The 25,094-nt window shown below is 49.2% G+C and overlaps 2 protein-coding genes across 4 annotated transcripts in view; one reads left to right on the top strand and one right to left on the bottom strand.

Annotated features, from left to right (window-relative positions):
• NCAPD3 (non-SMC condensin II complex subunit D3) overlaps positions 1–2,720 on the top strand; it is a 44,951-nt gene extending 42,231 nt beyond the window's left edge. The window contains exons 33-35 of one of the 3 annotated variants that reach the window (XM_053270188.1): positions 1,254–1,328; positions 1,410–1,470; positions 2,341–2,720. In XM_053270188.1, coding sequence (XP_053126163.1) covers positions 1,254–1,328; positions 1,410–1,470; positions 2,341–2,590 — 386 coding nt within the window. In that variant the 3' untranslated portion in view covers positions 2,591–2,720. Of the gene's footprint in view, positions 1–1,253; positions 1,329–1,409; positions 1,471–1,862; positions 2,133–2,336 lie in introns of those variants that run through there. The other 2 variants (XM_053270190.1, XM_053270189.1) reach the window with 2 other exon arrangements.
• A 1,068-nt stretch (positions 2,721–3,788) lies between these two features.
• JAM3 (junctional adhesion molecule 3) overlaps positions 3,789–25,094 on the bottom strand; it is a 37,588-nt gene continuing 16,282 nt past the window's right edge. The window contains exons 2-9 of the mRNA XM_053269933.1: positions 17,227–17,292; positions 15,400–15,510; positions 14,484–14,636; positions 13,390–13,592; positions 11,930–12,029; positions 10,809–10,938; positions 8,928–8,982; positions 3,789–8,532 (exon numbers count right to left, since the gene is read on the bottom strand). Of these exons, the coding sequence (XP_053125908.1) occupies positions 8,497–8,532; positions 8,928–8,982; positions 10,809–10,938; positions 11,930–12,029; positions 13,390–13,592; positions 14,484–14,636; positions 15,400–15,510; positions 17,227–17,292 (854 nt within the window). The 3' untranslated portion in view covers positions 3,789–8,496. The remainder of the gene's footprint in view (positions 8,533–8,927; positions 8,983–10,808; positions 10,939–11,929; positions 12,030–13,389; positions 13,593–14,483; positions 14,637–15,399; positions 15,511–17,226; positions 17,293–25,094) is intronic.

Below are 25,094 nucleotides of genomic sequence, written 5' to 3'. Positions count from 1 at the left end.
TTTGCTAAGCAGGGTCCACCCTGGTTTGCATTTGAATGGGGGACAACATGTGAGCACTGGAAGAGATCCCCCTTCGGGGATGGGGCCACTCTGGGAAGAGCACCCACATGCTTGCATGCAGAAGGTTCCCAGTTCCCTCCCTGGCAGCATCTCCAGGAGAGGGCTGGGAGAGAGTCCTGCCTGCAACCTTGGAGAAGCTGCTGCCAGTCTGGGTAGACAATACTGAACTAGACAGACCAAAGTTCATACAGGTACATGCCTCCAAGCAGGGGCAGCTCACAGATGTGGCAGGGCAGTGGCCTCAGGTGGCACTTGCACCATGGGATGCAAGTGGGTTGCACTTCACCTGCCTGCCACTCCCTGGCTCCGAGCAGCCTGCCACTCTTCCCTTCCTTTCCCTCAAACTGCAGCTCGCATGCTGTGGCTGCTGACTAGTAGTAGCCTAAAACCACCATCCCCAGTGAGCCCAGAAGGGGAGGCGGAGTGTGAGGCAGGGGGCCTTGGCACTGTTGGCCTGTGGATGGGGCGGCCTGGTATTGCCCCAGAGCTCATAGGAACATGGGGGGCTGCCTTCTCCAGGGGTCTTAGGCAAAGGCCTTTCTGGCCCTTTTCGCTGGAGATGCTGCCAGGGATTGTCCCTGAGACCTTCTGCATACAAAACGGGTGTCCTACTCTCGAGCTGTGACTCCTCCCGAAAAGCTACCAGCCCAACCAACGTTATGGGTAGCCAGCCCGCCCGCCCGCCCACCCAGCCATTTGTGGCACTCCAGTAGCCTAAAGCGGGGCCATTGCAATGCCTGGGCCAATCTGAACCAAACTTGCTCCAGCCGTAGGGACACGTGAGGACCAGTGTTCCCTCGAAGGCGAGCTCATACGCATGTGCTCACAAGTGTGTTTGATGTCTGCTCAGTTAATTTTAGATCTTGCTCAGGTTGAATCGGGAAGATCACACTCTGAATGCATGTGCCTTGAGACTGCTGCCCAGAACAAAACTCATTCCGCACACAGATGAGAAAAATTAGAACACTGAAAGACTCCTCAGTGGTGGTGTTTGTGGTGATATCTGTCCCAATTCACGATGGTGAATGTGCAAACATTTGAGGCTGACTTGGGCTAATGTGAAGATGGCAATTCGCAGTTAAGATTATAGTGAAAGGAAAGTAGGCAGATGAGTTCATACCAGAATGTCTTGTCCTTAAGCCCCCAAGCCCCCCAAGTAAGCCTTTGTGACTAGTCCTTTGTGTGTGTTTCAGAGTCGATTGACAACGTGACCTTTGGGGCAGGAGTCAGCTATATTGGTCTGATACACACCCCGGCTTCAGCTCAAGGTAACTCGCTCTTGTTATGATGTTGAGATTCTGTTGAGAAAAACCTCAAGCATATTAACGTTCTGGGCGTTCCACTTGTAGACAAAATGGGAGGCCAGGATCCACAGCGAGCAGTGGTCTGCTTGACGGCGCCCGATAAGCCGTGAGTATAACAGATGTCTGGACTGGGGTCAGCCCTACAACTTGGGAAGACTCAGCTCCTGCCGGTGGAATGTGTAGGATGACATGTGCACTCCCCTCATTTACAAACACAAATGGCACTGGCAGAAGTGTGAAGCATTAGACAGCAGGACTCATACTAGGCGCTAGATAGCTTGTGCTGCGTGTAGGTGGTGCAGTATAGAGAGGAAGAGAAAGGACATGTGATTTGGTGAAGTTCCTGAGTGAGGACGCTCTTCTCCCTGCTCGTTGACAAGCTGCCCAAATTAGCTTCAGCCTCCGAGCCAAAACACCCTTGCTCATTTGAGCCCCCGATGACCCCGACACCCCCCTTAAACTCTCCTTTCTAAATCTCTTTTCTGCATCATCTTGTAGATCATCCCAGCCTCCGCGGTGGAAGATAAGCTCCCCAGGGCTGAAAAACAGTGGCTCAAATATGGGGTTGAGGCGGTCCAGCCGCAAGCCGCCTCTGAAGCCAACCAATTGATCTTGTGTGCCTGCCCCAGCTGGCTTTTGTACAGAAGCATAATCATGTTGATATCCCTTCTTCCCCCACTGTTATGTTGGAAGATCACTGCTTCAGTCCATGTAAATTCATGTTTTCTTTTTGTACATGCAACAATACATCATGTTTGCTTTTAAGAATGGTGTGTTCTATCTGGGAATTTCTAAGAGACAGAACCTTGCACTGTGCTGGCTGGGACAGTCTAGCCATTATCCCAGAGCTTCCCAATATGTTGAAAAGATTCGGTTAGAATCTTCACCATGCAGCAACATCTGTCCCTACTCTGGGCTTTCTTGTTTCCAATGACAGCTCCTTCCTGCCAGTTTTTTTTTTTTTTTTTTAAGGCAGGAGCTCTTTTGGATTGTCCTCTGTTGAAAGAACAAAGAGCTGTGATTGGAAAGAGAACTCAAAAGAGCCTGGGTACAAGTGGAAGATTAATGCATGCACGGGCTTCTCTGCAACCAGGAACCAGACCCATCCTTTCCTCTCCAAAACAAGAGTGAGGTGTGTCCTCAGTTCCAGTTTCCACACATACCTCTCCAAAGAATCATGCCAAAAGTCGTCCTGCAGAGAGAACTTGCCTTGGCCGGAGGAATAATCTCAACATATGAAGGACTTCTTACATACACAACCCCCCCTGTTTGTGCCTTAAGGGATAATTTCCTGTCTTTGAGACATGGACCTAATTCCTGCTGCTACAATTGTATGCACAATAAATATAGAACAGAGTCATGCCTGCTTGCTTGCTTGGACTCGAAACTTGCTTTTCCTAGCTTTTGTTTTGGTTTTCTGAGGCTGACTCTCCCTTGCCTACTGTTTTCATTTCCCCTCATATGTAAACAGTGTAAGGTCCAGAATCAGCCTTGCTTGGCCAAGAGGGGTCTCATAAAAATTACAAGGATCTTGTCTCCCAAACAACTGAGGATGTTTCAGAGATGCTACTATATCTTGTAGGGGAGAATCTTCTGGTCCTGTGGCAGTGGGGGTGATTTTAAGTGACCCAAGGCTTATTTTGGGGGGTGTACCATTTCCTTATGTAAACACATGTGGCATATTTCTGCATATTCCTGGTGCAAGCAATTTGAGAGCATCTTAGCCTAACAGTGCAATCTGTCTAATCCAAAGTAAGTTTTAGGATAGGCAAGCAAGTTCTGAATGAATTGGACGAACAGAGGATCAGATATGTGCATTTTACTATCACCTTGAGTAAAAACCAGCAATGGTGGCCCAAAAAGCCTGCCCCCCCCCCAATGCCCCACTCTGATTTTAGTAGACTTGCTGAGAATACCTTCCAGAGTACAAAACACCAAATTTCCTTTCTATTGCAATTTGATGTTGAACCAAAAAAACCCACCCCAAACCCTGGCCTACAACCACCTGAGAACCCCAAGTCCTGTGATATGGCGACTTCACATGTGCAAATCAGTTGATTCTGCAGTTGTTGAATCTTAAGTGTGCGGAAGAGAAAGGGGGAGAAAATCTTAGCATCTGCAGGGAGTGTTCTACTGAGCTTCCGGGGGTGGTTTGGGCCTAAGCGGGTGCTAGGCTACACTTTAATTCCACCCAGGAATCTGTAAAGCCAGCACAGAACAAACCCACTCCTCCCCAGCTCCAGTTGCTAGTAACTAGAATCCTGTTTTCATAGCAGTTCAGCTTTATCCTCACAGATCCTTTGTAGGCTCCAGGATTCGTCTTGCCTCACCTGGAATCAAAAGCAGGTTCGTAGCCTTGGGACATCTTCGATCCCCTTTTGGTTAGAAGCCTCCCCTCCAAAAGACGCTCACACACTACTGGGGTATTTATGTAAAACATTCTTGGCAAAGTTAAATGCAATACATTAGTACAAACAGGTCAAATATTTACAAAGAGTTCTGTGGAGCTATTTCAGGGGAGGTGTCCCTTGTCCTGTTAAGGAGAGGCGGTTGGTGCATTCTTTGAACCCCAAAATAATATCTGGGTGGTGTTTCCAAGAAGGAGGAGCAACCAAAGGGAATCTTCAGCACACTTCCATACAACAAACAACCTGGATTAACTGTCATGGCTGCCTTCCAAGAAATGCCAGTGGCAGAATTCATGGGACCAGCTCCTGATCAGTGCTTCCTTGCTGTGTTCACGAGGCAGAAGAGAATTGCCCTACATCAGTGGTTCCCGACCTGGGTTCCTCCAGATGTTGCAGAACTACAACTCCCAGCATCCCCAGCTATGTGTTGAGGCTGGGGATGCTGGGAGTTGTAGTTCGGCAACATCTAGAGGAACCTCTAAAATGATGCAGTCCATTCTACAACCTTGGGCTTTTCCATCCCATTTTCCTGCAGGCGTGAGCCAGGCCCGAGACTGTCAGAGTTCTCAGATGACTGGATGGACTGTTCCACTTTTGGTGGCAACTAGAGAATTGAAGGGTGGGGTGGTTTTTTGCTGTCCCCCCCCCATTCCCCAAGTAAAGAGCTTCCAACTAAAGAAAGCTCTTTACTTGAGGAAGGAATGTTAAGTGCTCTTCTCTTCTTGAGATGCTACATGATATCCGAAGTAGCGGGGGAGAGCATGCCGGGGGCTGCATTTTTCAGCCCAGAAGCCCTCAGTCTTGCTCTGCATTTGTGCACCAGACCCATGAATCATGTGGGCCCCACAAGAGAAACCGCTACTCAGCCTTACATGAGTGAGAGCATTCAAAGACATGTCCAATTCTTGGCTGGCTGCTAACGAAACTGTGATGGCGTAACAAATCCTTGAGGAGAGGCTGAGCCATCTCTTGGATCCAGGTTGCAAACCACGGCAGTTAATTCGGTTTCCATTGGCTCTACAGACATACCTCAAGGCTGGGAGGTACCTGTCCTCCTTTTGGATAAATGGTTCTAATACTGAGGAAATCTCCGTTAGACATCCTCAAGTCATCCTAGAACAGAGACATTGGCCAAACTAAGGCAGAAGGGAGAGCCGTATTCCATCACTGGTAAGATTTAGAGGAAGAAAACATTTTGGCAGTGGATTAAGAAGTCTACTTTGGTTGAACGCCTCTTAGAGGTAGCCAAGGATAAATCAAAACAAGATGGCGGCAGTGTTAATGCATTGGTGAGGTGCCCTTTGCTTATGGCTGCCACCTTAACTTGGAAGGAGAGGTCTCCAAATTCCTGTACAGACATTAAATGCACCAACAACCTCTCCAAATCCCCTGAAGAAAGGAAGGGCGGGGGGAGCTTCGGTGTGCCAGATATTCCAAGGCTGGATTAATACAGAACAAGAATAAACTGAACACAGTTCAAAATCAAATATGCAGAAAATAATACTGTCTGCACCCAAAGTTAAGACCATCAAATTTGCAGCTAAAAAACACCAGCACTTAAAAAGTCTGCTGTATTATTTTGTTTGTTGGTCGTTTGAAAGAAGCACCACACCATTTCCTCCCGTCATGGAGCAGAATCACTCTGGCCGCCCATTTTAAATCCCTCGTGTGGAACAGAAGCTTCACCTGGAATCAGCTGCTTACAGGTACAGGTGATGAAAGCCCCTATAGCTGCTTCAAGCAAACAAACAAAAAGCTGGTTCCGTTTTTATAAAGTACTTCCACATCACCTTTTCTTCTCAGTTTCCAACAGGAATTTTTAAAGAGCTGAGATTTGTTCCAAGGAAGTGATGGGGAAGAGGTTTGTTAAAATGTCCTGCTGGTTGGACCATGCTGTGGACGGCTTCACGCGATCCGCCACAAGTCAGTAAGCAGGGAGAAAGTCAGTGACCGGGACTGCACGCCCAAGTCCGAGATTCTCCTGTGATTTTCAGAAGGGAAGCGAAGTAGGGCAAAAGCTCTTGAGACAGCCTTACTGGTGGCAAATGTCCTGCCATTTCAAAACCTTTTCAAAACCCTGAGAAGCTTCCTCTGAAGCACAGGACAGAAGTTTCTGAATAAAAAATGGCCAACAATCATGAAAGCAAGGGTGGAATACATTTTTCTGCACTTCCAAACCACCACCCCCTTCAGATAAGCCTTACCTGGAATTAACTGAACAGCTCTTTTGATCCTAGCCCATCATTTTGCAGGAAGAGTGGAAATACCAAGAGCAAGAGAAACAAGTATTCCTGCTTATAGAAAAATTTAAGTTAGGGGTTTTCAAACCTGGGTCCCCAGATGATGTTGGACTACAACTCCCATCCATCCAGTGCCACAATGATTGGCCATTGTGACTGGGGGTGATGTGAGTTGTAGTCCAACATCATCTGGGTGACCCAAGTTTGACAAACCCTGATTTAAGTGCTTCTTCCTTCCTCTGTCTACATCTATTCTCTGATGAGCCAAAAGGAGGAAGGGACAGGTGTTTTCATGCTTGTCTTGTACAGCTGTGTAGGTTCTGTGCTCTTTGTAACAATACTGATATGGTCTGAATCGGCACAGAAATGCTCACCTGTAGTTTTCAAAGTAAAAACACACCTTTTTTTAAAAAAAAGAAAAAGCTACATTATTACTTAACACTGTTTGGCCTACCAACCTATTTACATTTTAAATAGAAACATTAACCCCTTTGTTTTGTTTTTGGAAGTAATCAAAATATATCTTTGCAAAAAATTTAGAATGTGGAATTCTACAAAAGAAGGAACAGGGAGAGTAGAAAAGCTTTGCCTCCGGTCCTAGTACCATGTTGGGATTTTTGTCATTCACGCGCAAGAGGGTCCACATTTCAGGCTGACCAAGGCTGGGCATCTGTGGGCAAACACTGGCCTGAAAAGGAGCACCCTGTGAGCCAGACTGCCAAATGCAGATTTGTGTTCAAAGCGAGGGGTGCCCAGGGCTGTTTGGGTGGAAACCAAGGAATCCATCCCCTGGGGCTGAAGATGTTGAGCCATGGAGAGGAGATTCCGAACAAGGTGGGTGTATCTCTCTCCCCTCCTCCTGTGGCAGCTTCCTCAGTTGCTTTGAACAACGGAGTTTGTTCAACATGGGGATCCCCCAAGCCAGGGAGTGGGGCAGGAGGGCACAGCCCACCTGTCACCATCCCATGGCATTAGCACCTGGCAAGGCAGAGCCGATGGTGTCAGATCAGCCCTCTGGAGAACGGGAAGATGGCATTACATGTCGCCCTCCCATGAAAAGATGGCAGCTTTATCACACAAACACACACCCCCCCCAACCCAGGCAGTTTGTCAGCACAGTCCTATGCTCAAGTCGCACTCACTGGATGACGAAGGGATTGCTCTTAAATCCTTGCACAAGTGATAAATCCAAAGTCTAGTTTTAAGAGAGGTGGTGACCCTGTGTCAGGGCTCTACCGCTTTGGATTGCAGGTAAGGAATCACATGACTGACTCGTCCTCCACACAACAGCAGTCTTTGCATGCAGAAAGCTAGCATGCCAGGGTGACTGGTTTGAGGTGTGTCTTCTCCCTGACAAGCTAGTTTTCTCGGTGGACGGATTTTTGTTGTTGTTGTTGTTGTTGTTTCGTATGGAGCAACATTCAGCCACTTGAGCCCCCACTCACCTGCAGAACCAAGTTCACTCGTTTAGAGAGACCTAGGCCCATGTGAAGTCGCAATGGCGTGGAAAGCAAGGAAGAAACGCTCGACGTTGTTTGGGTTGGTATAAATGCAATATGCTGTGATTTGTTAATGGCAGCCATCTTGTGCAGTGTGTGTGTGTGTGTTGGAGGGGAGGGCTGGGGTCTTATACCAACATCATTGTGTTCCTTCCATTGCTGTATGTTGATTGGTGCTTTTCATGCATGGCTCATGGGGTGGCATTGTTGGCAAGCGACGTCAGAGGCGTTATGGAGACCAGGGACTCTGGGAGTGGCAGTCGTCGTCATAGCCCGCCTCTCTTCTTTAAGCCAGACCTTGTGGTGTTGTGCTTTTGGTGCTGCTTCTGCGGGAAGAGCACAGGATCCCAACTAGGAAAGCTTCTCTGGCCCAGCAGGGGCGATCTCCACTGGCCCACAGGGCCGGGCTGCCCGGCACTCAAGCCGGCAAAACGCGCTTTCACCTCCTTGTGGGGCGAGAATGTCATTCTGCTGCCATCGGAACACTGTACACAAACGAGATACATAGCAAACCAAGATGCGCAAACCAATTTCTAAGATTGTTCCTCCTCGTCAGCTTAGGCAGCCAGACAGTTTGTCCATTCCTGGCAGGAGGCAGCTTTCACAACCGCCAGCTATATGGCAGATTGTGGATCGAGGGCGGGGTACAGACACTTTGATGGCATCACTTGCTCCTACTGAAGGCTCAGAAGCGTCTCCTTGCCGCCAGGAGAGATCCCAGTGATTTGGGCGGAACCTTCTAAGGAGGAAGAGATTGGTTTGGTTTTTGTTTGTTTCTTAACCTTCTCTTGACTTTGGCAAAAAAAGTAAAAATCAGGTTTGCACACCCACAAGTGTGCATGGCTCCCCCCCACCCACCCCTTTTCTCGAAACACTTCCACGTACACGTCGTTCATTATCTGCTCGTCTTAAAAAAAATCCCAGGGGGGGAGGGTTTTTCCACACTCCATTCTTGCTGGTGGGCAAAATCCAATTTCTCGGCATTTCATATCACAAAGGAAGACTTGTGCCTGAAGTCACCCTGGAACAGAGGCACAGAAAAGAGTGTCAGGATAGTTTTGCAAAGAAGCCTTCTTTGTAAGCTGCAACCCACACACTCCATCTGATAGTCAAACCCTGTGGGATGGGGATGAGCTCAGTGGCAGAGAGGACCCCAGGTTCAATCCCTGGCAGCATCTCCAAGTAGGGCTGGGAAAGACTCCTGCCTGAAATCTTGGAGAGCTGCTGCCAGCCAGTGCAGACAATACTAAGCTGGATGGATCCATGGTCTGACTCAGTATAAAGCAGCTTCCTCTGTCCCCATGAGGCTATAACCTTCCATGCACCGCTCAACACAAACCACATCTTCCCACTGCACCCACACTGGTTTTCTAGGTTGATATACTACTGACATTTGGCCCATTGAACACCTCTTACCTCTTCATCTGTGCGGATGTAGTTCACACCATCTGGTTTCGCTGGAGTCTTGTAGCTGAAATAAGGGAAGAGGGGGGTTTACTGGGGGGTTGGGCATGGGAGGCCAGGGTTGGGGGTGGGAGGCTCTTAACTGGATCACCAGTTCCCCAAATTCCACCAGGCGACAGCTCTTCTGAGCTGTGCTGCCCATCCACCAGTGGGTCCATTTGTACTCAGACAGGCCTGCCTTAGAAGCAGCTTCCGCTCTACAGAACCGCAAGGAAGGGTTGTTTTTCTCCGAAACCTTAATGCATACAATTAATTACCTGCTTCCTGTCTTTGCCCCTTGTGCCATCCACTCCCATGCTTTGACATGACACAGAAACTGACCCATCCCAGGATACACCCAGACTGGAACCCCTGGCCAGCGTCTCAGTAAGCAAGGGTTGCAGGGGTGCCAACGAGGATGTGGGTGCAGAGCTTCCGGCCTCATTTTCCTCACATCCCTCCTCTCCATCCTGCCCTGCAAGTATCCAAGCAGGTCTGAGTTCCTCCCAATGGCCAGCCTGCACACATTCAGCGTTCACTTCCGGCTGAAGAAACAGGTCATCCCACCCCTATCTCGTTATAAGGGGTGGTGATAAAAAGGACAGCCACCCTCCGAATGCTCCAAAAGCCCAGTGCAGGGAAGAAGGGAGGCGCTCTCTGCACCCCCAAGGAATAGAAGTGGCTCGCAAGACTGGTGTTCCCCTCGGTGCTTCTCTCCACCGGATCTGGAGAGGGGAGATCCTGATGCCAAAGGGGCAAGGCCGAGCTGGAATGCCCCATCCCCTCATTCAAAGGTGGGGGAATTCTACCCATGTATCGTTTTTATGCTTGTATTTCATAGATTTTGAATTTGGTTTGTTTTTATATTTCTAGCTTAATATTGTTATTGTCATTTTACTGTATTTTTTTTAAACATTTGTAAACCGCCTTGAGATTATTTTTAATGAAAGGCGGTATATAAATTCAACAATAAATAAATGTGGGTGAAATTTGGGACAAAAGGCAAACCAGCTTCCAAAAATACACCTCTAATTCTAGAAAAGGAAGCACTGTTTACATTGACTTCTCTCCAATTTCACCCCAACTGCCCACCTCTGAATGAGGGGAGGGGGCATTCCAGCTTGGTCTTTCCACCTCTACGTTCTACCACCATGAAGTTCAAGAACTGCCCCAGGGGAATGGGTAGTTTTGGCCCCTCTTTTGCCCCTTAACCCCACCTCCTCAGTCATCCGAAACATCTTTCCTGAGAACTTTCAGCCTAACTTTGAATCTGGACCTAAACACACAGCCAGATTGGCTTAATTGCACATTTCCTCTCTCTGATCCGGAACATCCTCAGATAAATGTAGCAGCAGCAAAGTGGGCTTGTCTAGGATTACCTGTTTCCACCTTGCTTGTGGATTACTGTGAAGAACTGCCTGGTTAGCAGTTGCTTATGTCTTTATATGTGGCTTGGTCTGGGGGCTAGCGAGGTCTGCAAGGCAACTGTTGCTATGTCCTGGGGATGTCAGAGAGAGTTCCATGGATCTCAGAACAGAGTCAGTTGGAGGTTACCCGCCATGGAAGAGGCAGACACGGACTCGGTCTGAAGGGCAGAGAACTGTAACTGCTCGTGCTTTGAACTGTGCATTTCTTGGAAAGGATCAGTGTTTGTTTCATTTCTTAGTGAAACAATAAAGCCTCTTTATTTTTTAAAATATTTGGATTTTTTCTATCAAATTAAAGAATCCCCCACTATCAAAGGCAGTAGATATTATAAGAGAGGATGACTGAAGATAAATGGTGGCAGTGGCTACCGGAAAGATCCTCAGGCAAGTGTTGCAGCAGCAGCAAAGTGTGCTTGTTAGGTGTTACCTGTTTCCATTTTGTTTGTTGATTACAAAGACGCCCTTCCGGTAGGCACAGCAGATGCCCACCGTGATCAGCAACAGGACGAGCAGCACCACCAAGACGCCACCAATGATCCCGGCAATGTTAAGGTCGTCTAAAGGGAGAAAGACAGCATTGGCTCTGAAAACATTGCAGGTTTTGAAGCAAGGAGAGACTTTTGAAAGGAAGGGGGGGGAAGAGTTCCCCTTGGTCCCACTCCCACCCAAAGACCCCTGCCCACTTCTTCGCCAGACCACTCACAGACTCCTCTGTGGTTCTGGGAGGGGAGATCCCAGAGATGTACATATGGGGCAGTATTAAAATGTGCTAAATAAATAAATAGCTTTAAGGAGATTCCATTTGGAAAATGCACTTGTCCTTATGAATCAATCTTGGCTTTTTATCCAGGCCTTTACATGATTGTTTTATTTCTGCTTTTGTGTGTTTTTACCCGTGTATAGTTTTTATGTTTGTATTTTATATATTTTAAATCAGATTTGTATCATATTTTTAGTTTAATACTAAAACTAATACTAATAGGAACATAGGAAGCTGCCATATACTGAGTCAGACCTTTGATCGTGAGTTACGCCATTCTTTTATCGCTCCATGTTTCATTAATTTGCCAGGATGATATGATGAGTTTTATGTTGCCTATCTTCTCTCTGATAAAAGTTCAGGTACCACCTTTAATGTTGCCAAATTCTGTGCCGCAGCATGCTGCATTCGGCAAAAGGTGACGCTAGCCGCCATTTAACCTTCTGCTTGTACAGTCTTAGACAGATTATATCTTTGGTAATGTAAAGGTGCTCCGATGTATTCTAAAAGTAAAGTGTGCCGTCAAGTTGATTTAAACTCCTGGTGCCCACAGAGCCCTGTGGTTTTCTTTGGGTAGAATACAGGAGGGGTTTACCATTGCCATCTCCTGCACAGTATGAGATGAGGCCTTTCAGCATCTTTCCTATATCGCTGCTATTCCCCATAGTCTGGGAAACACACCAGCGGGGATTCAAGGCAACATTCTGATGTATTCTAGTGCTTGTTATTTTGTGTGGGTTACTTTGCTGGCTTAAGACTGAAATGAAATATCTGATCTGGTCACTCACAGACTTCCATCTCCTGCTCCTCACACTGGGCAGAGCCAACGTTGTTCGACGCGATGCAGTGGTAACGGCCCGTATCTCCCTTCTGCACCTCACTGAAGGCCTGTGTGGAGAATTGTAGAAGCATTTAATGCTTTGCTCAAAAACAGGAATATAAAAAAATAACAGATGGAATTTGCTGCCACAGGGTGTAGGGGTGGCTTTAAGCAGGGATTAGAGACATTCAGGATTGGTCTATCCACAGCTACTAGCCGTGATAACTAAGTGGAACCTCCATGTTCAGAGGCAGTGTACCCTTGAATACTAATTGCTGCGGACGGGGCAGGTAACAACAGTGGAGGGTTGTTGCCTTCTGTTCCCAGCTTGTGGGTTTCTTGAAGGCTTCTGGTTGGCCACTTTGGGGATTTATTTATTTTATTTTATTTTTTACATTTTATATCCCACTCTGCCTCCAAGGAACCCAGAGCGGTGTACTACATACTTAGGTTTCTCCTCACAACAACCCTGTGAAGTAGGTTAGGCTGAGAGAGAAGTGACTGGCGCAGAGTCACCCAGCAAGTGTCATGCCTGAATGGGGATTTGAACTCGGGTCTTCCCGGTCCTAGTCCAGCGCTCTAACCACTACACCACGCTGGCAGGTGGGATGCTGAACTACATGCAACTTTGGCCTGATCCAGGAGCTGCTTTCTTATGAGGGTAGTCAGAGCATTTCAGGGCAGCTCTCCTGGAATTGCACCCGTTCAGAATGCAGGGGCAAAAGGAATCACAAGGATGCCACTGTGGCTAGGGATGATGGGAGTTGTAGTCCACAGGGGACCCAAATTGGAGAAGCCCTGACCTAAGAGTGAATGAAGAGGTTGTGAGCTGAGAAGGCAAATCTAAGAAGCCTCACGGATGACCGGGCATTTGCAGAACACGCCGCTGATCTACGGCGACAGCAGGATGCTTCTCCAGCCAGCAGAAGATGGAATCCAGCAAGCCCCAGCCATGACCGGGCGAGTCAGCCATTCGGAGAGGAGATGAATAATGGAAATGTTCCCTTGCTGCACGAGGTTTGCGGTCCACGGCCAAACCAGCAACCAAGCCTTTGCTGGCAGAGAGCTGCCCTCTCCTTTAAAAGTGTACATGCAGGAAGTGGCAACCAGGGCCTAGGAAAAGAAGGGCAGATGCACCTCCTTTCCTTTGACTCATGCCTATATTTAGCACACACAGAAGTACTACTGGAGGGAAAAATGGTGGAGGAAAAGATGGAGGAGATGGCTGCTGTTGCTCCCTCTTGCTGTGCACACTTTGCATCCAATGGAAGCATGTACGCGCGCCCATCGAGATCTCTCAGCTCCACGAATGTATGGAGGAGTCCACAGAACTATAGCTAGGAGAGATAGTCCATCGATTTCAAGATGCTGCCCAAAGAGACGCAACCCACCCACACGCCTGCTCCTTCCCTGCCACATTAAACTCACCAGCGTGCCTGTTTTTGTGTTGATGGTGAAGGAGGAATTCTGGAACTTGGGGCTGGATTTGGAGTCCATCGGCAAAGGTTCACTGTTGCGGTACCAGGTGTACGTTGGCTCTGGGAAGCCCTCCTTCTCCTGGCAGTAGAGGGTGGCTGATTTGCCCACCGGCACGGACTGGGGCACTCGGCACCTGGGCGCCACAGGCTTCACTGTTGGGGAAGGAGATGCCCACCACGTCAGTGAATGCTGCGGGACCATTGGCCCCTGGTCCAAACTCAGAGAAGCTCTAGGAGCTTTAGTATCCTGTGGAGCTCCATGGAGTGGATCAGTGACGGCCAACTTTGTGTTGCCAGTGTGCCACAAGTCACGTTCGAAGTGGGAGGTGGTGCCACTCCCATGCATGCTCCAAGATGTACAGGCAATGCCTTGCTGGCTGCGTGAGCCCAAGAGAAGGCAGCAGTGCAGCAAGCAAAGGGCAAAAAAAAAAAAAAAAAGCTGCAGACTTGGCTTGGAGTTGTGTGCAATCAGACCAGCCACATGATAAACTCAGGTCTGCAGTTCCAGCCTGTGGCTCCTGCTTGATGGAAATGACTTCTTCCAGCAGGTGGAAGAGGCTCAGGGGGAGAGAGGGTGGGCAGTAGATGGCTGGTATCAGGGATTCCCAGGTGTTGCTGACTACAGCTCCCATAATCCTCAGCTACAAGTTGTCAACACATTTGGGAATCTCTGTTCCAAGGAAGGCACACCGTCCCTGATATAGATCAGCAGCCACACGAAACGCACCCGCATCAGCATAGAACCCCCTCCCCTCCACCACTGGAGGCCTCCAAGGAGGAAAGGGGGTGGGCGAGGCAGACACTGTTGCCACACATCCCGACACCCTGGCATCTCCAGGTGCAGAACTCAGGAGGACCCGGCTTGGGACCTTGACGTTCTACTGTCCTTCCGAGTGAACAGTACTGGGCTACATGGGCCATTGGCTCAGTCCAAGGCTGCTTCATGTGTGAATTGGCCTTCAGTTCCCAGGGGCCCAGTGACATTCGGGAAAAGGCAGCCAAATTGGCTGCCCCCGTACAACAGGAAGATGCCGATGACAGTACCGTGAACAGTCAGGTTGATGTTGATCTCCGCTCCGATGTTTTGGTCTTCGGGGGCCACCACTTCACACCGATAGATGCCCTTGTCCTCGCGGGTCACGTTGAAGATGATCAGTGACGTCCTGCTGTGGAGTTGGGCACGGTTTACCCAAGTCCCTGGAGGGAGACAGAAAGAAAGAAAGGGTGGCAGGGGAGCGCCTTGGAGATGCCTTGGCCGTGGGAAATCCTCTGCGACCCTCCAGGCTTCCATTGATCGCATTGTCCTCTTAGCCCAGATGCTTGGAGGGCATAGGAATCTGCCTTATGCTGAGTCAGACCAGTGGTCCATCTCGCTCAGTGGTGTCTACCCAGGCTGGCAGCGGCTCCTCCAAGGTTGCAGGCAGGAGTCTTTCTCAACCTGATCTTGGAGATGCTGCCAGGGAGGGAACTGGGAACCTTCTGCATGCAAGCTTGCCGATGATCTTCCCAGAGCGGCCTCACCCCCTAAGGGGAATATCTTCCAGGGCTCACACATCAAGTCTCCCATTCAACTGCAAACCAGGGCAGACCCTGCTTAGCAAAGGGGACAGTTCATGCTTGCTACCACAAGACCAGCTTGCAGGGGGAAAGACATTTCCCACATGCCCAGAGATACTCCTATTTTACAGCTGAGGAACACTGAGGCAGAGACAGAAGTGATAGGTGTGAGGCAGGCCACGGCAGAGAATGTTTTGCTCTTACCTTTCAGTCTTAGTCATTATTGTTAAACTACTAGGAGTCAAAAAAATATCCCGCTGATCTACTGCAAATCACTCAGAGATCCACCAGGAGATCCTGATCTGCCCACTTCTGCTGCAGCTTATGGAGACACGACTTGACCACCTTATTCAGGCTCCAAGCAACCCCAGGGGAGAAAGCCAGGCTTGCAAAGGGTTCCTACCTTGCATCTTGCCGCCGTAAAACACATAGCTGGTTTCCTTTCCGATCTTCTTCCACTCGATCCTGGGGTGGGCTGTGTTGGTGGTGGCAATAAGGCAGGAGAGCTCAGCGCCTGCAACAGGAAGAAGCGGGGGTGTGTGTAGTGCGGGAGCACAACTGCAGGCTGCCAAAGGACATCCGCAAGGGGAAACATCCTTTTCATGAGGCATGTTGGGGCAGACCCTACGATCACTGGAGCAGCTTTGGGAGGGATCTGCAGGCTTGGCAAGGAGAGCCTTTCTTCACACCCTCCTCGCAACACTTTCAAGAGGCATGGGGAGAGAAGCAGAAACGGCTTGTCCTACGGAGCCCTGAGGGGGCCAGCTCCCCCTCCTTCCCGTCTGCTCCCCGCCCCCCCCCCCAGTGTTAAGGAGAGCCACACTGCCTGCAGGCTGGCGATTCATCAGGTAGAGCTGCATGGTTGGGTAGGGCAGTTAGGCTAGTCTATTTCCCTCCTCCCCACTCACGGCGCCACTTCCACAGCTTGCAAGGTCAGTTTCGAAAGGGGGCTGACCCCCTCGGGTCATTGGGCAAGGCAGGATTTGGTGCCTTGTTATCTTGCCCCCCTCCCCGCCCCCGAACATCCTGGTATCCGCTCGGCTGGCTGGGGCAGCTCCAGAAGCTGCTGTAAGGGAGAGGATGGACTCAGGCCAGCCGATGGGAAAACAAGCCGATCACGAGTGCTGGGAGGAAAGGACACACCGCCTCTACAAACAGAACGGGCTTCTTTGCAAGGACTCCCTGCAAGCCTGGCCCAGGCGCAAGGTGGAGATGAGGCCACTGTTCACTAAGTGATGACAGGGCAGCAGGGGTCTCTTGGGCACTGGCCACGGAGAATTTGCAGCCCACCCACTCCCCGCTTCTTCGGCAGGGCAGGGCGCCTCCGGAACTGCCCCACCCAAAGGCAGCTGGCAGGGAGAGGTGGCCAGAATCCTGGAACACACTCGTCTTGCCAGGGCCAGAAGGGTAATGATAACAGGGGGCTGCCACATCGGATCAACCGATCTGTTAGATGAATCTGTGCAAAGCTTTTCATCAATCAAGAAAGTTGCCCTGATTCAGGAAAACATGTTAAAAACTGCAGGCAGAATTCATTAGAAAGCATCGAGTTTTTGAATCAGAAGGAATCTTAAGAGGTCCAGCCCGCTCCTGTGTAGCAGTCCATCAGATATTTGAAGATGGCTAGCATATCTCCCCTGACTCTTCTCTTCTGTAGGCTAAACATACCCAGCTCCTTCAACCATTCCTCATAAGACTTTGTTTCCAGAACCCTGAGCCATCTTGGCTGCCCTCCTTTGAACCCATGACAAGCACCATTTTGAAAGAATGATCTTTGATCATTGTAGAGGCATTCCCATTGTAGAAGGAATGCCTCTACAATGATACGGCTATGAGAGACTCAAGAAATCAAGAGAGTCTGTTTCTTGCCTCAGAACAATTGTTTTTAACCATCTGCAAATTTAATTGACAGATCAATGAGTAAATCAATTAAAACTCATACGATTAATTGGCAAAAAATTCTTTAATTGGGTGGCCACGCGTAAAAACAGCAACTGGTTGCAATTCAGTCCTGCCGGTAAAAAGCACAGGAGCCCTGCTGGAGACAGAGTTCTATCCAAAACAAAGGATTTGGTTTTCTGCAAAAATCCAACAGCCTATATGCTGGCTTGATGATACCTGGCACAGGTCATCTCTGAAGTTAAGCAGGCCCATCTCTGGCCAATATCTGGATGAAAGACAGGACGTTTCCCACCCACCCCTTACTCTTGCTTGGGCCCACCACACTTACGCTGAAATTCCTGCACCACAGGATGCATGTTGGTAGAAGTCAGTTCTACAGCCAGGATTCTATAACCTAGGAAAATAAACAAGACCCGGTTAAGAAACAGCAAGGATCCAAAGTCACTACCCATCCAGAGGCCATGCGGTGAAGCCCTCCCAGGCAATGTTCTCTCCTCTCTCTCTCTCTCTCCCTCTCTCCCATGAAAAAGTAATATGAGCCTATCAAAACCTTAATGTTTAATCTTAAAAACATAATTGGAAGCACTGTGCCATATAAACCAGAGAGAGTTTTACAGGATGACTTAAGAGAAATTAAAGCTTCAAATTTGCAGAAGGAATTTTATTGATACAATCGATATATTTATTTCTCTAAGGCATATTGGTGGCTAATCCCATGCGTGGCAGCTCTCGCGAGAATTCGCAAGCAGCTGCCCAGATAGCCACAGGGAAGAAAACAACTATGGAAGCCAGTGGCGGACAAGAGGTGGCTGCCGGGAGCAGGAGGCGGGCAGGCAAGCGGGCCACGGGGAGCAAGTGGCAGGCAGCCGGCGGGAGGCGCCCAGCGGGTGGACGGAAGGAGGTGGCAGGCCAAGATGGCCGGAGGACGGGTGGGTGGCTTGCGGGCCAGGAAAATCAGCGCTGGAGGTCGGCAGACAGGCGAGTGGGGTGGGGGGAGAAAACAGCTTCGGCAAACTAGAGCTGCAGATGCTGTATGCCCGACCCAGCTAGTTTTATTATAAACTAGCTGACCTGGAGCAGAGCATCTGCACCCCTCCCTGTCTCTACCCCCATCTTTCGTTCTCTGCCCCAGCCCCATTTTGTATTCCCACCCCACCCCATTTCGTTCCCCCCCCCATTTCTCCCCGCTGCTTTCCCCAGTGGCCGGGCAGTCTCTTCCCCATCGCTTCTCCCGGCGGCCGGGCCAGCCGGAGAGGGAGTACATGCCACCGGAGTTTTCTCGCCCGCCCGCCCGCCACTTTCTCTGCCTGGTGGCAGTGGCCATTCGCCGCTGCTCTTTCCCCGCTGGCCGGCCAGCTGCCGCTGCCATTTGCTTGCCCATACCCGTGGCTATCTGGCAGTGTTAATGCCTGTGGTGTGAATCTATGTATTTGTGCTATGCTTAGTTGACTGGAGCAAGGCCTTCAGTCTCACTCGCTCAGTCTGTAACAGTCTGTGCTCTGGTTCGGACGTGATGGGAAACTATAGTTTCCTTCCCGAGAATGAGTCTCTGTGAGTCACGGGCTCCCCTTCCTTCATCTTTTACATGTATTAAAAGGAGAGTGTTTCTCCTTCTCTTTCATTTTGAAAGCGTTCTACACTACAGTTCTACATTACATCCAAACTTGGAAACAGTGGTTTATTTCAAGCCACAGTTGAGGAAAAACAAACCCAGATCATACTAACTGCGGTTTCAACCCTTCTTGCCTCCAGCAAGGTGGCGACTTTGTGTGCCTTCTCTCCATGCCTTAGAACAGATGTGATGAGATTTTGGATTTGTGGGATCTATTTTCAAACTACCACTAGAAAAGAAAAATGGTGGTCTGAAATAGGCATGAACCAGTGGCACACGACGTTGCAACCTTGTCAGCATACGGTCAGTGCCTGGCTAGGAGACCACCTGGGAAGAACTCTATGATCTGGTTCACACTTGTTTGAATCTAGGTTTAAAGTCAGTAATCAACATTAGCATGATTGAACTGGTTCACACATTTGTTCGAATCTAGGTTTAATGTGGGTTGACAACATTAGTGTGTGAACCCACACCAAGGCGGTTTATGGCCCAAGATGAATCGGAGATTCCCACCTTGGTGTGGGTTCACACTATCACACCATGGTCAGTAACCCACATTAAACCTAGATTCGAACAGTTGTGTGAACCAGGCCAATTTACACCACCTTGATTTCTGGGGCATGGGAAAAGGGCAGGATATAAATTAATTAATAAAACATACATAAATGAATACAAGGAGGCCATGCAGGGAGTCGATTTCCATCCTGGCCCTGCACCTTCGAAGCAAAACCCTGGGACCCAGTCCACACACAAGACGGAACCCCTTTCATGCCCCCAGACCCACGTCTAAGCTGCCACGTGAGAGAATCTACTTCCCTCCTCTTCTTTTCCTTCATCCTTGCTTTCTTCCCCTTTCTGAGACAAAACACATCTCGCTAATCCCAGCAAAAAACCAAGGCATTGGCAGTAACCCGTGCAGCAAGTCTGGGAAAATCCCTCCGGAACCCTTTCCCGGCCCCTTGACGTCCTTATGTGGAAACTGCCACCGAGGCCATTTTGTTATTGCAGCAATGCCATGTGACAAGCTCCGGTGATAAATTGGTGCCATCCTCTTTGTTTTATCCATTATTTATTACTGGCACTTATCTGCCACTCTTCAGCCAAAGCTCTCAGAGCGGCATGCAGTGAAATATGAGGATAAAAATAACAATCGGATACATCAGACAGGAAGAGAATAAACCAGAGCAGCAGAGGAACGTTCCAGTTTTAAAAAACCCTAGCCATCAGAAAGGCCTGGGCAAACTCAGGCACATGCATGAGGGAGGAGATGATCTCGTAGGTACATAACTGAGTGCTGCACAATCTGTCAAGCCGGTCCTATTGGTATTCCCCACACATGGCTCTCCCCTCCCATTTTATCCTCACAACAACCCTGTGAGGTGGGTCCTCCAGCTGAGAGGCAGTGACTGGCTCTATTCCACCCAGTGAGCTTTGTGGGGATCTCAGCCCAGATCTTCCAGAATCAAACCGCAGAGGTTGGCCTCCAACCCCCATCATACCTGGCTACTGGCCATGATGACGCGGGTAGATAGTAATCAAAAAACAGCTGCCCCCATCCCCAGTCCCCATGGCCAGGAGCCAGGCATGATGGGAGTTGGAGGCCAACAGCTGGGCCACGGCTGGAGAGGGCCTCAGCTGGGGACCTGTGCCCTAGATTAACACTCCAACTGTCACACCAGACGGGCTTGCAGAACCACACGATCGCACAGCTCTGTCCAGGGCATCTTCGCCCGGCCTGTTATGCTTGCACCCAGCAAACATAAAGGAATTAATGAGATGGAGGCAGAGCACAACACAGACCAGAGTTGACTTGGTCTGAGTCAGCAACTGACTTCAACACACAGCCGCCTGCTCTTAGACACACGCAGTGTTGCTGTCACTTTACACACGAGTCGTTCTCAAACACGCACAATCGCTACAAGGTCCACCTTGCCCTGGAGACGCCCAGGGAAAGGGATTTAAAGCATCTCTGAGTCCTTAGTGGCATCCATTCCTCACGCCTCCAAGGCGTGACGGGGCGATCGTATCACCCACAAATCTGATTTATGGCTCATTGCTCTTCTGGCCAGTGTCTCATGTACCGCACGAGACTCTTTTGACAAGAGCGAGAGCTACAAGTGAAGGTGTCCAGACCGTGTCGAGCAGGACGCTCGTGCCAATCCGCGTTTTTGTGACCGCCGGCTCTGACAAGTGTCCTGCAGCGTTGCAAGGACTGGCACCGGGGCACGGCACGTCCCCCTTCGCTTGCAATTGGATCCGGCCCAGTGCAGCACAGCATCATCTGCCAGGCCATGCCCACGTGGCATGGCAGTGAATCGAGGCAAATCCATCATTTTAGATGGCTTCAGAAGGGGGGATTGACAAATTCAAGGGCAACTGTTGAATATTAACCGCCATCACGAAACAGAAACAGAGGCCGTGAGCCGAATTCCCAGTAACAGGGATCCCCAGATGTTGTGGACGACAACTCCCATCACCCCAAAGGTCATTGCAGCTGGGGATGCTGGGAGTTGTAGTCCACCACATCTGGGAACAGTTGCCCTGCAATAACTCCACAAGAAGTTTATTGGTGGGCGGCGGGGGGGGGGGCACAGGAGTGCCTGCAAAAAGCAGCCTCCGACTGGAAAATGGTCCATCTGGTCTAGAACTCTGTGCGGCCCTCTGGGTGCTCCTGGAAGCTCACAAGCAAAGCGGCAAGGACAGAGCCCCACCCCACTCCCCCCAGGTCTCAGGACTCAGTATTCTCCACTTGCGTCCCACTGCATGCAGGAACTGCTCCGTCAGCACGTTCGGCATTGTCTACCATTTGAATGAAATGAAAACCCGACTGACCCTTGCTTCCCCGCACCCCCCTGCTCTTGCCATGCCATAGGGGTCACCGGGAAGCAGGAGGGATTGGGCAGATGGCAGAGATAAGGGCCAGGTCCGGAAGCGGTGATGTCATGGCAGACAATGGATTTTCTCCGTTTTGTCACACACCAAACAGCTCCCCCCAACCATTCCTTTCTAGGGCCTATTGGTTTCTTTTCACTCTGAAAAAAATCCCAGGCGGCTGGGTCGGGAGAGAGGAAGTGCCTGATGACAACCAGACAAGATGAGGACCAGATTGCTCCACACCTGCCTGATAGGGCAGGAAGGGGACAGCGGCTCTTCACAGAGCACTGTAGGAAACTAGAAATATTTGGGGAGGGGTTTGTTTCGTTTTCCACACCCTGTAGGAAATAACGGAGGCTGAGGCACCCTTTCAGGACGCCGGGGTCTCCGCTTTCACCCTTGAAGCCTAGGAAAGACACGAATCGAATTACAAGCATGAATCTTGTGGCACCTTAAAATCAACCAATTTATTGCAGCAGAAGCCTTTGTGGACTGCCATTCACAAAACCAGTTAATGTCAGTTACCAACATTGGTGTGATTGTGTGGGTGCGAATCTGGGTTATGGCCTGAAATGAATCTGAAATTTCTGCTTTGACACGGGTTCACACAATCACACAAATGTCATTAACCGACATTAAACCTAGATTCGACAGGCTGGGTGAACTAGGCCTTGGTTGTCGTCTTCTGCCACAGACAAATGTAGCTATCCCTCTGGAAACAAATGACAGCTCCTTCCTGTTTCTTCCAGAGCCCCTAGTCTTTGGCCTACTCTTTTGTCTGGTTCACATGTGCATGTGTTGTTCGCACATGTTGACTGCAGCAGCAAGAGGTGACTTGCATATGATTTTGCTGGTGTGCCAACTGCATCGTTTTCTGGCTAAAAAGGACCTGGCCACAGTGATCCATGCCCTTTTCCTCTTTCAGTTAGACTACTGTTAACACACTCTATGTGGGGCTGCCCTTGAAGAGCCTTTGGACACTACAAATGGTACAGAATGTAGTGGCAAAAATGGCAACAGGAGCTAAATATTTAGATTACATTACACAAACTGCGCCAGCTGCATCAGTAGACTTTTGGGCACAACTCATGGTGCTGGTTATTACCAATAAAGCCCTAAATGACTTGGGACCAAGTTCCTTGAAGGACCTCCTCTTCCCTCATCACTCTGCCCAGCCCATAAGATCTTGTAGGAAGACCACTTTCTGCTTTCCCTCGCCATCAGTGATGAGATTGGTGGTCGCACAAGGTATACATTTTTAATACAAATCTATAGATATGTATGCGAATTTGCAGCCACCGATCAAATGCACCAGGCTGAAGTTTTGTATTGCTTCCCAAGCAACGTTTTTCAATAAAGTTGGGTCTCCAACATAGACCCTAGGAAGCTGACTTCTACTGAGTCAGACCCTTGGTCCTTCTAGCTCGGTATTGTCTATACCAGGCCTGCTCAACTTAGGCCCCCAAGCTGTTTTTGGACTACAACTCCCATAATTCTCAGCCACAGCAGCCAATAGCCAGGAATTATGGGAATTGTAGGCCAACTTCTGCAGGAGGGCCAAAGTTGAGCAGGCCTGGTCTACACCGACTAGCAGCAGCTCTCCAAGGACTCAGGCAGGAGTCTCTCCCAGTCCTACCTGGAGAGATTGCCAGGAACTGGATCTCAGACCTTCTAAATGCAAAGCAGATGTTCCACCACTGAGTTATGGCCCCATCCATAGACAATTCAGCTACCAACCAATGAGTGTCCAGTAACCAAGGACAGAGAAACCCAGAGATATGCATATATGAATCCTACCAGGGGCAGAACCACTATTGAGCGAACGGGTTCAAAGAACCTGGGCCAACGCCCCTCAGGGGCCACGCCTCTTATCCCAAACACCCCCCGCCCACGACCAACGTCAGATGGGAGGTGAGGCTAACCACTCCATGCATCTGACATCATGTGCTGATGCATGGGGTGGGGCTAGGGGGCTGCGGTGATCGCGGGAGGAGCCCGGGCTGCCACTGACCTCCCTCCGCGCCTGAATCCTGCACTCTACCCAATATAGACTCCAAGAGTGTAAAAATGGCAGATCTACAAAGGGCCAAATGAACTCCCATTCAGACTGGTATTTACCGACACCTCCCAAGAGAAGGGCTGGATAATGAACTTCCCTCATTCATTGTGAAATGCAAAAGAAAATGTCTTTAGTTCAAGGACATTAATCCCAAGCTCTTAGCAGCATCTGGCTTGACAATATTCGTAAGTGTGTGCCTAAGATCCAAGCAGTAATGAAGAGGAGCTAAAATTTCAGTCCCTAATCCCCGATTCCTCTGCCTCCTACACTAATCTCCTGCGTTCTCATTTCCCCATCACAATGATGAAGTGGGGGAAAGGTGTCGCTTGGAAATACACATGACAAACCTCAGTCTCTTCTTTGCCAGGGCAGAATGCAAACTGCAGAACCTACTGGCAATGGGGAAGCAGGATTTGCATTAGGATGAGCCTCTCAGCCGTTTTACATTTTTATGTATTATTTTACCTTTATGTGAACTATCTACGTACGTAGCAGCGTTGCTAGGTTGTAACCGAGAGATTGGCTCTGACCAGTGTTCCCTATAATAGGGATTGTCAGATGTTATTAACTGCAACTCCCATCATCCCCAGCCAATGACCACTGCAGCTAGGGGTGATGGGAATTGTAGTCAACAAACCTTGTTACAGGGAACACTGCCTCTGACCTTTTAAAACTGATAGTTGCGTGGGAAACGCCTCCCATTCCCACCCTGGTTATTTAATCTTTATCTCCCTGCTACCCACCCACCCACCACCATGGACAAGTTCAATACAATGGATACGAGAATATGCATAAGAGAGACAGCATAGCATAGTGGTTAGAGTACTGGACTAGGACCAAGAAGACCTGAGTTCGAATCCCCATCCAACCATGAAACTCACTGGTCAGTCACATAGCTCTGAAACCAACCTACCTCACAGGGTGGTTGTGAGGATAAAAATAACCACATACACCACTCCGAGCTCCTGGGTAGGAAGGGCGGGATAAAAATGTAGAGGTAAATAAATAAATAAATTTAAATAAATAAATAAATAAAAATATCTCACCTAATTGGTCTTTTGAGAGACAGAGTGAACCTCTACGCTGCAGCCCAACAACCTTATCAGCCAGAGCTGTCTCTCCTTTCTTCTCTCTCTCCGCCTTTTCCAATTCACCGTTCTCGCTCCCAAGTCCCAAATAAATGTGTGTCTTTATCAACTGCTTTTAAAGCAATAACCCCCCCATTCATCCCACCCCTTTGATCTTCAAAGGAGGCATCCTGGCATCTCTTGAGGATCCTGCTCAAGGTTTAGGCTGCAGTCTAGCCATTGAAAACCAAGGGGTATTACTATTCCTATATTAACCTCTCATCCTTTCTGGAATACTTTTTTCCTTTTAAAAAAGGCATTAATTGTGAATGGAGAAACACACCCTGGTTTCACAGGTCACACATTTTTTTTTATTAAACTTGCATTTTCAATTTCTCAAGAAAGGGGGGAAAAGGAAATACTGTCTAATAGAGAAACAAAAATATTACAGATATCTAATACCACTGCCAACATAACATTACAATTACATGTAACATTTAAGCAAAACTGATGAGGACAAAACAAGAACACAGTTAAGGAGAGGAAGAGAGAAAAACAAAATCTGAGTAACAGAGGAAAAAGTA

This window comes from Hemicordylus capensis, chromosome 8, assembly GCF_027244095.1.
Source record: "Hemicordylus capensis ecotype Gifberg chromosome 8, rHemCap1.1.pri, whole genome shotgun sequence".
Taxonomy (NCBI): domain Eukaryota; kingdom Metazoa; phylum Chordata; class Lepidosauria; order Squamata; family Cordylidae; genus Hemicordylus; species Hemicordylus capensis.
Note: the sequence above shows the minus strand (reverse complement) of the source record. Positions and strands in the feature narration are given on the sequence as shown.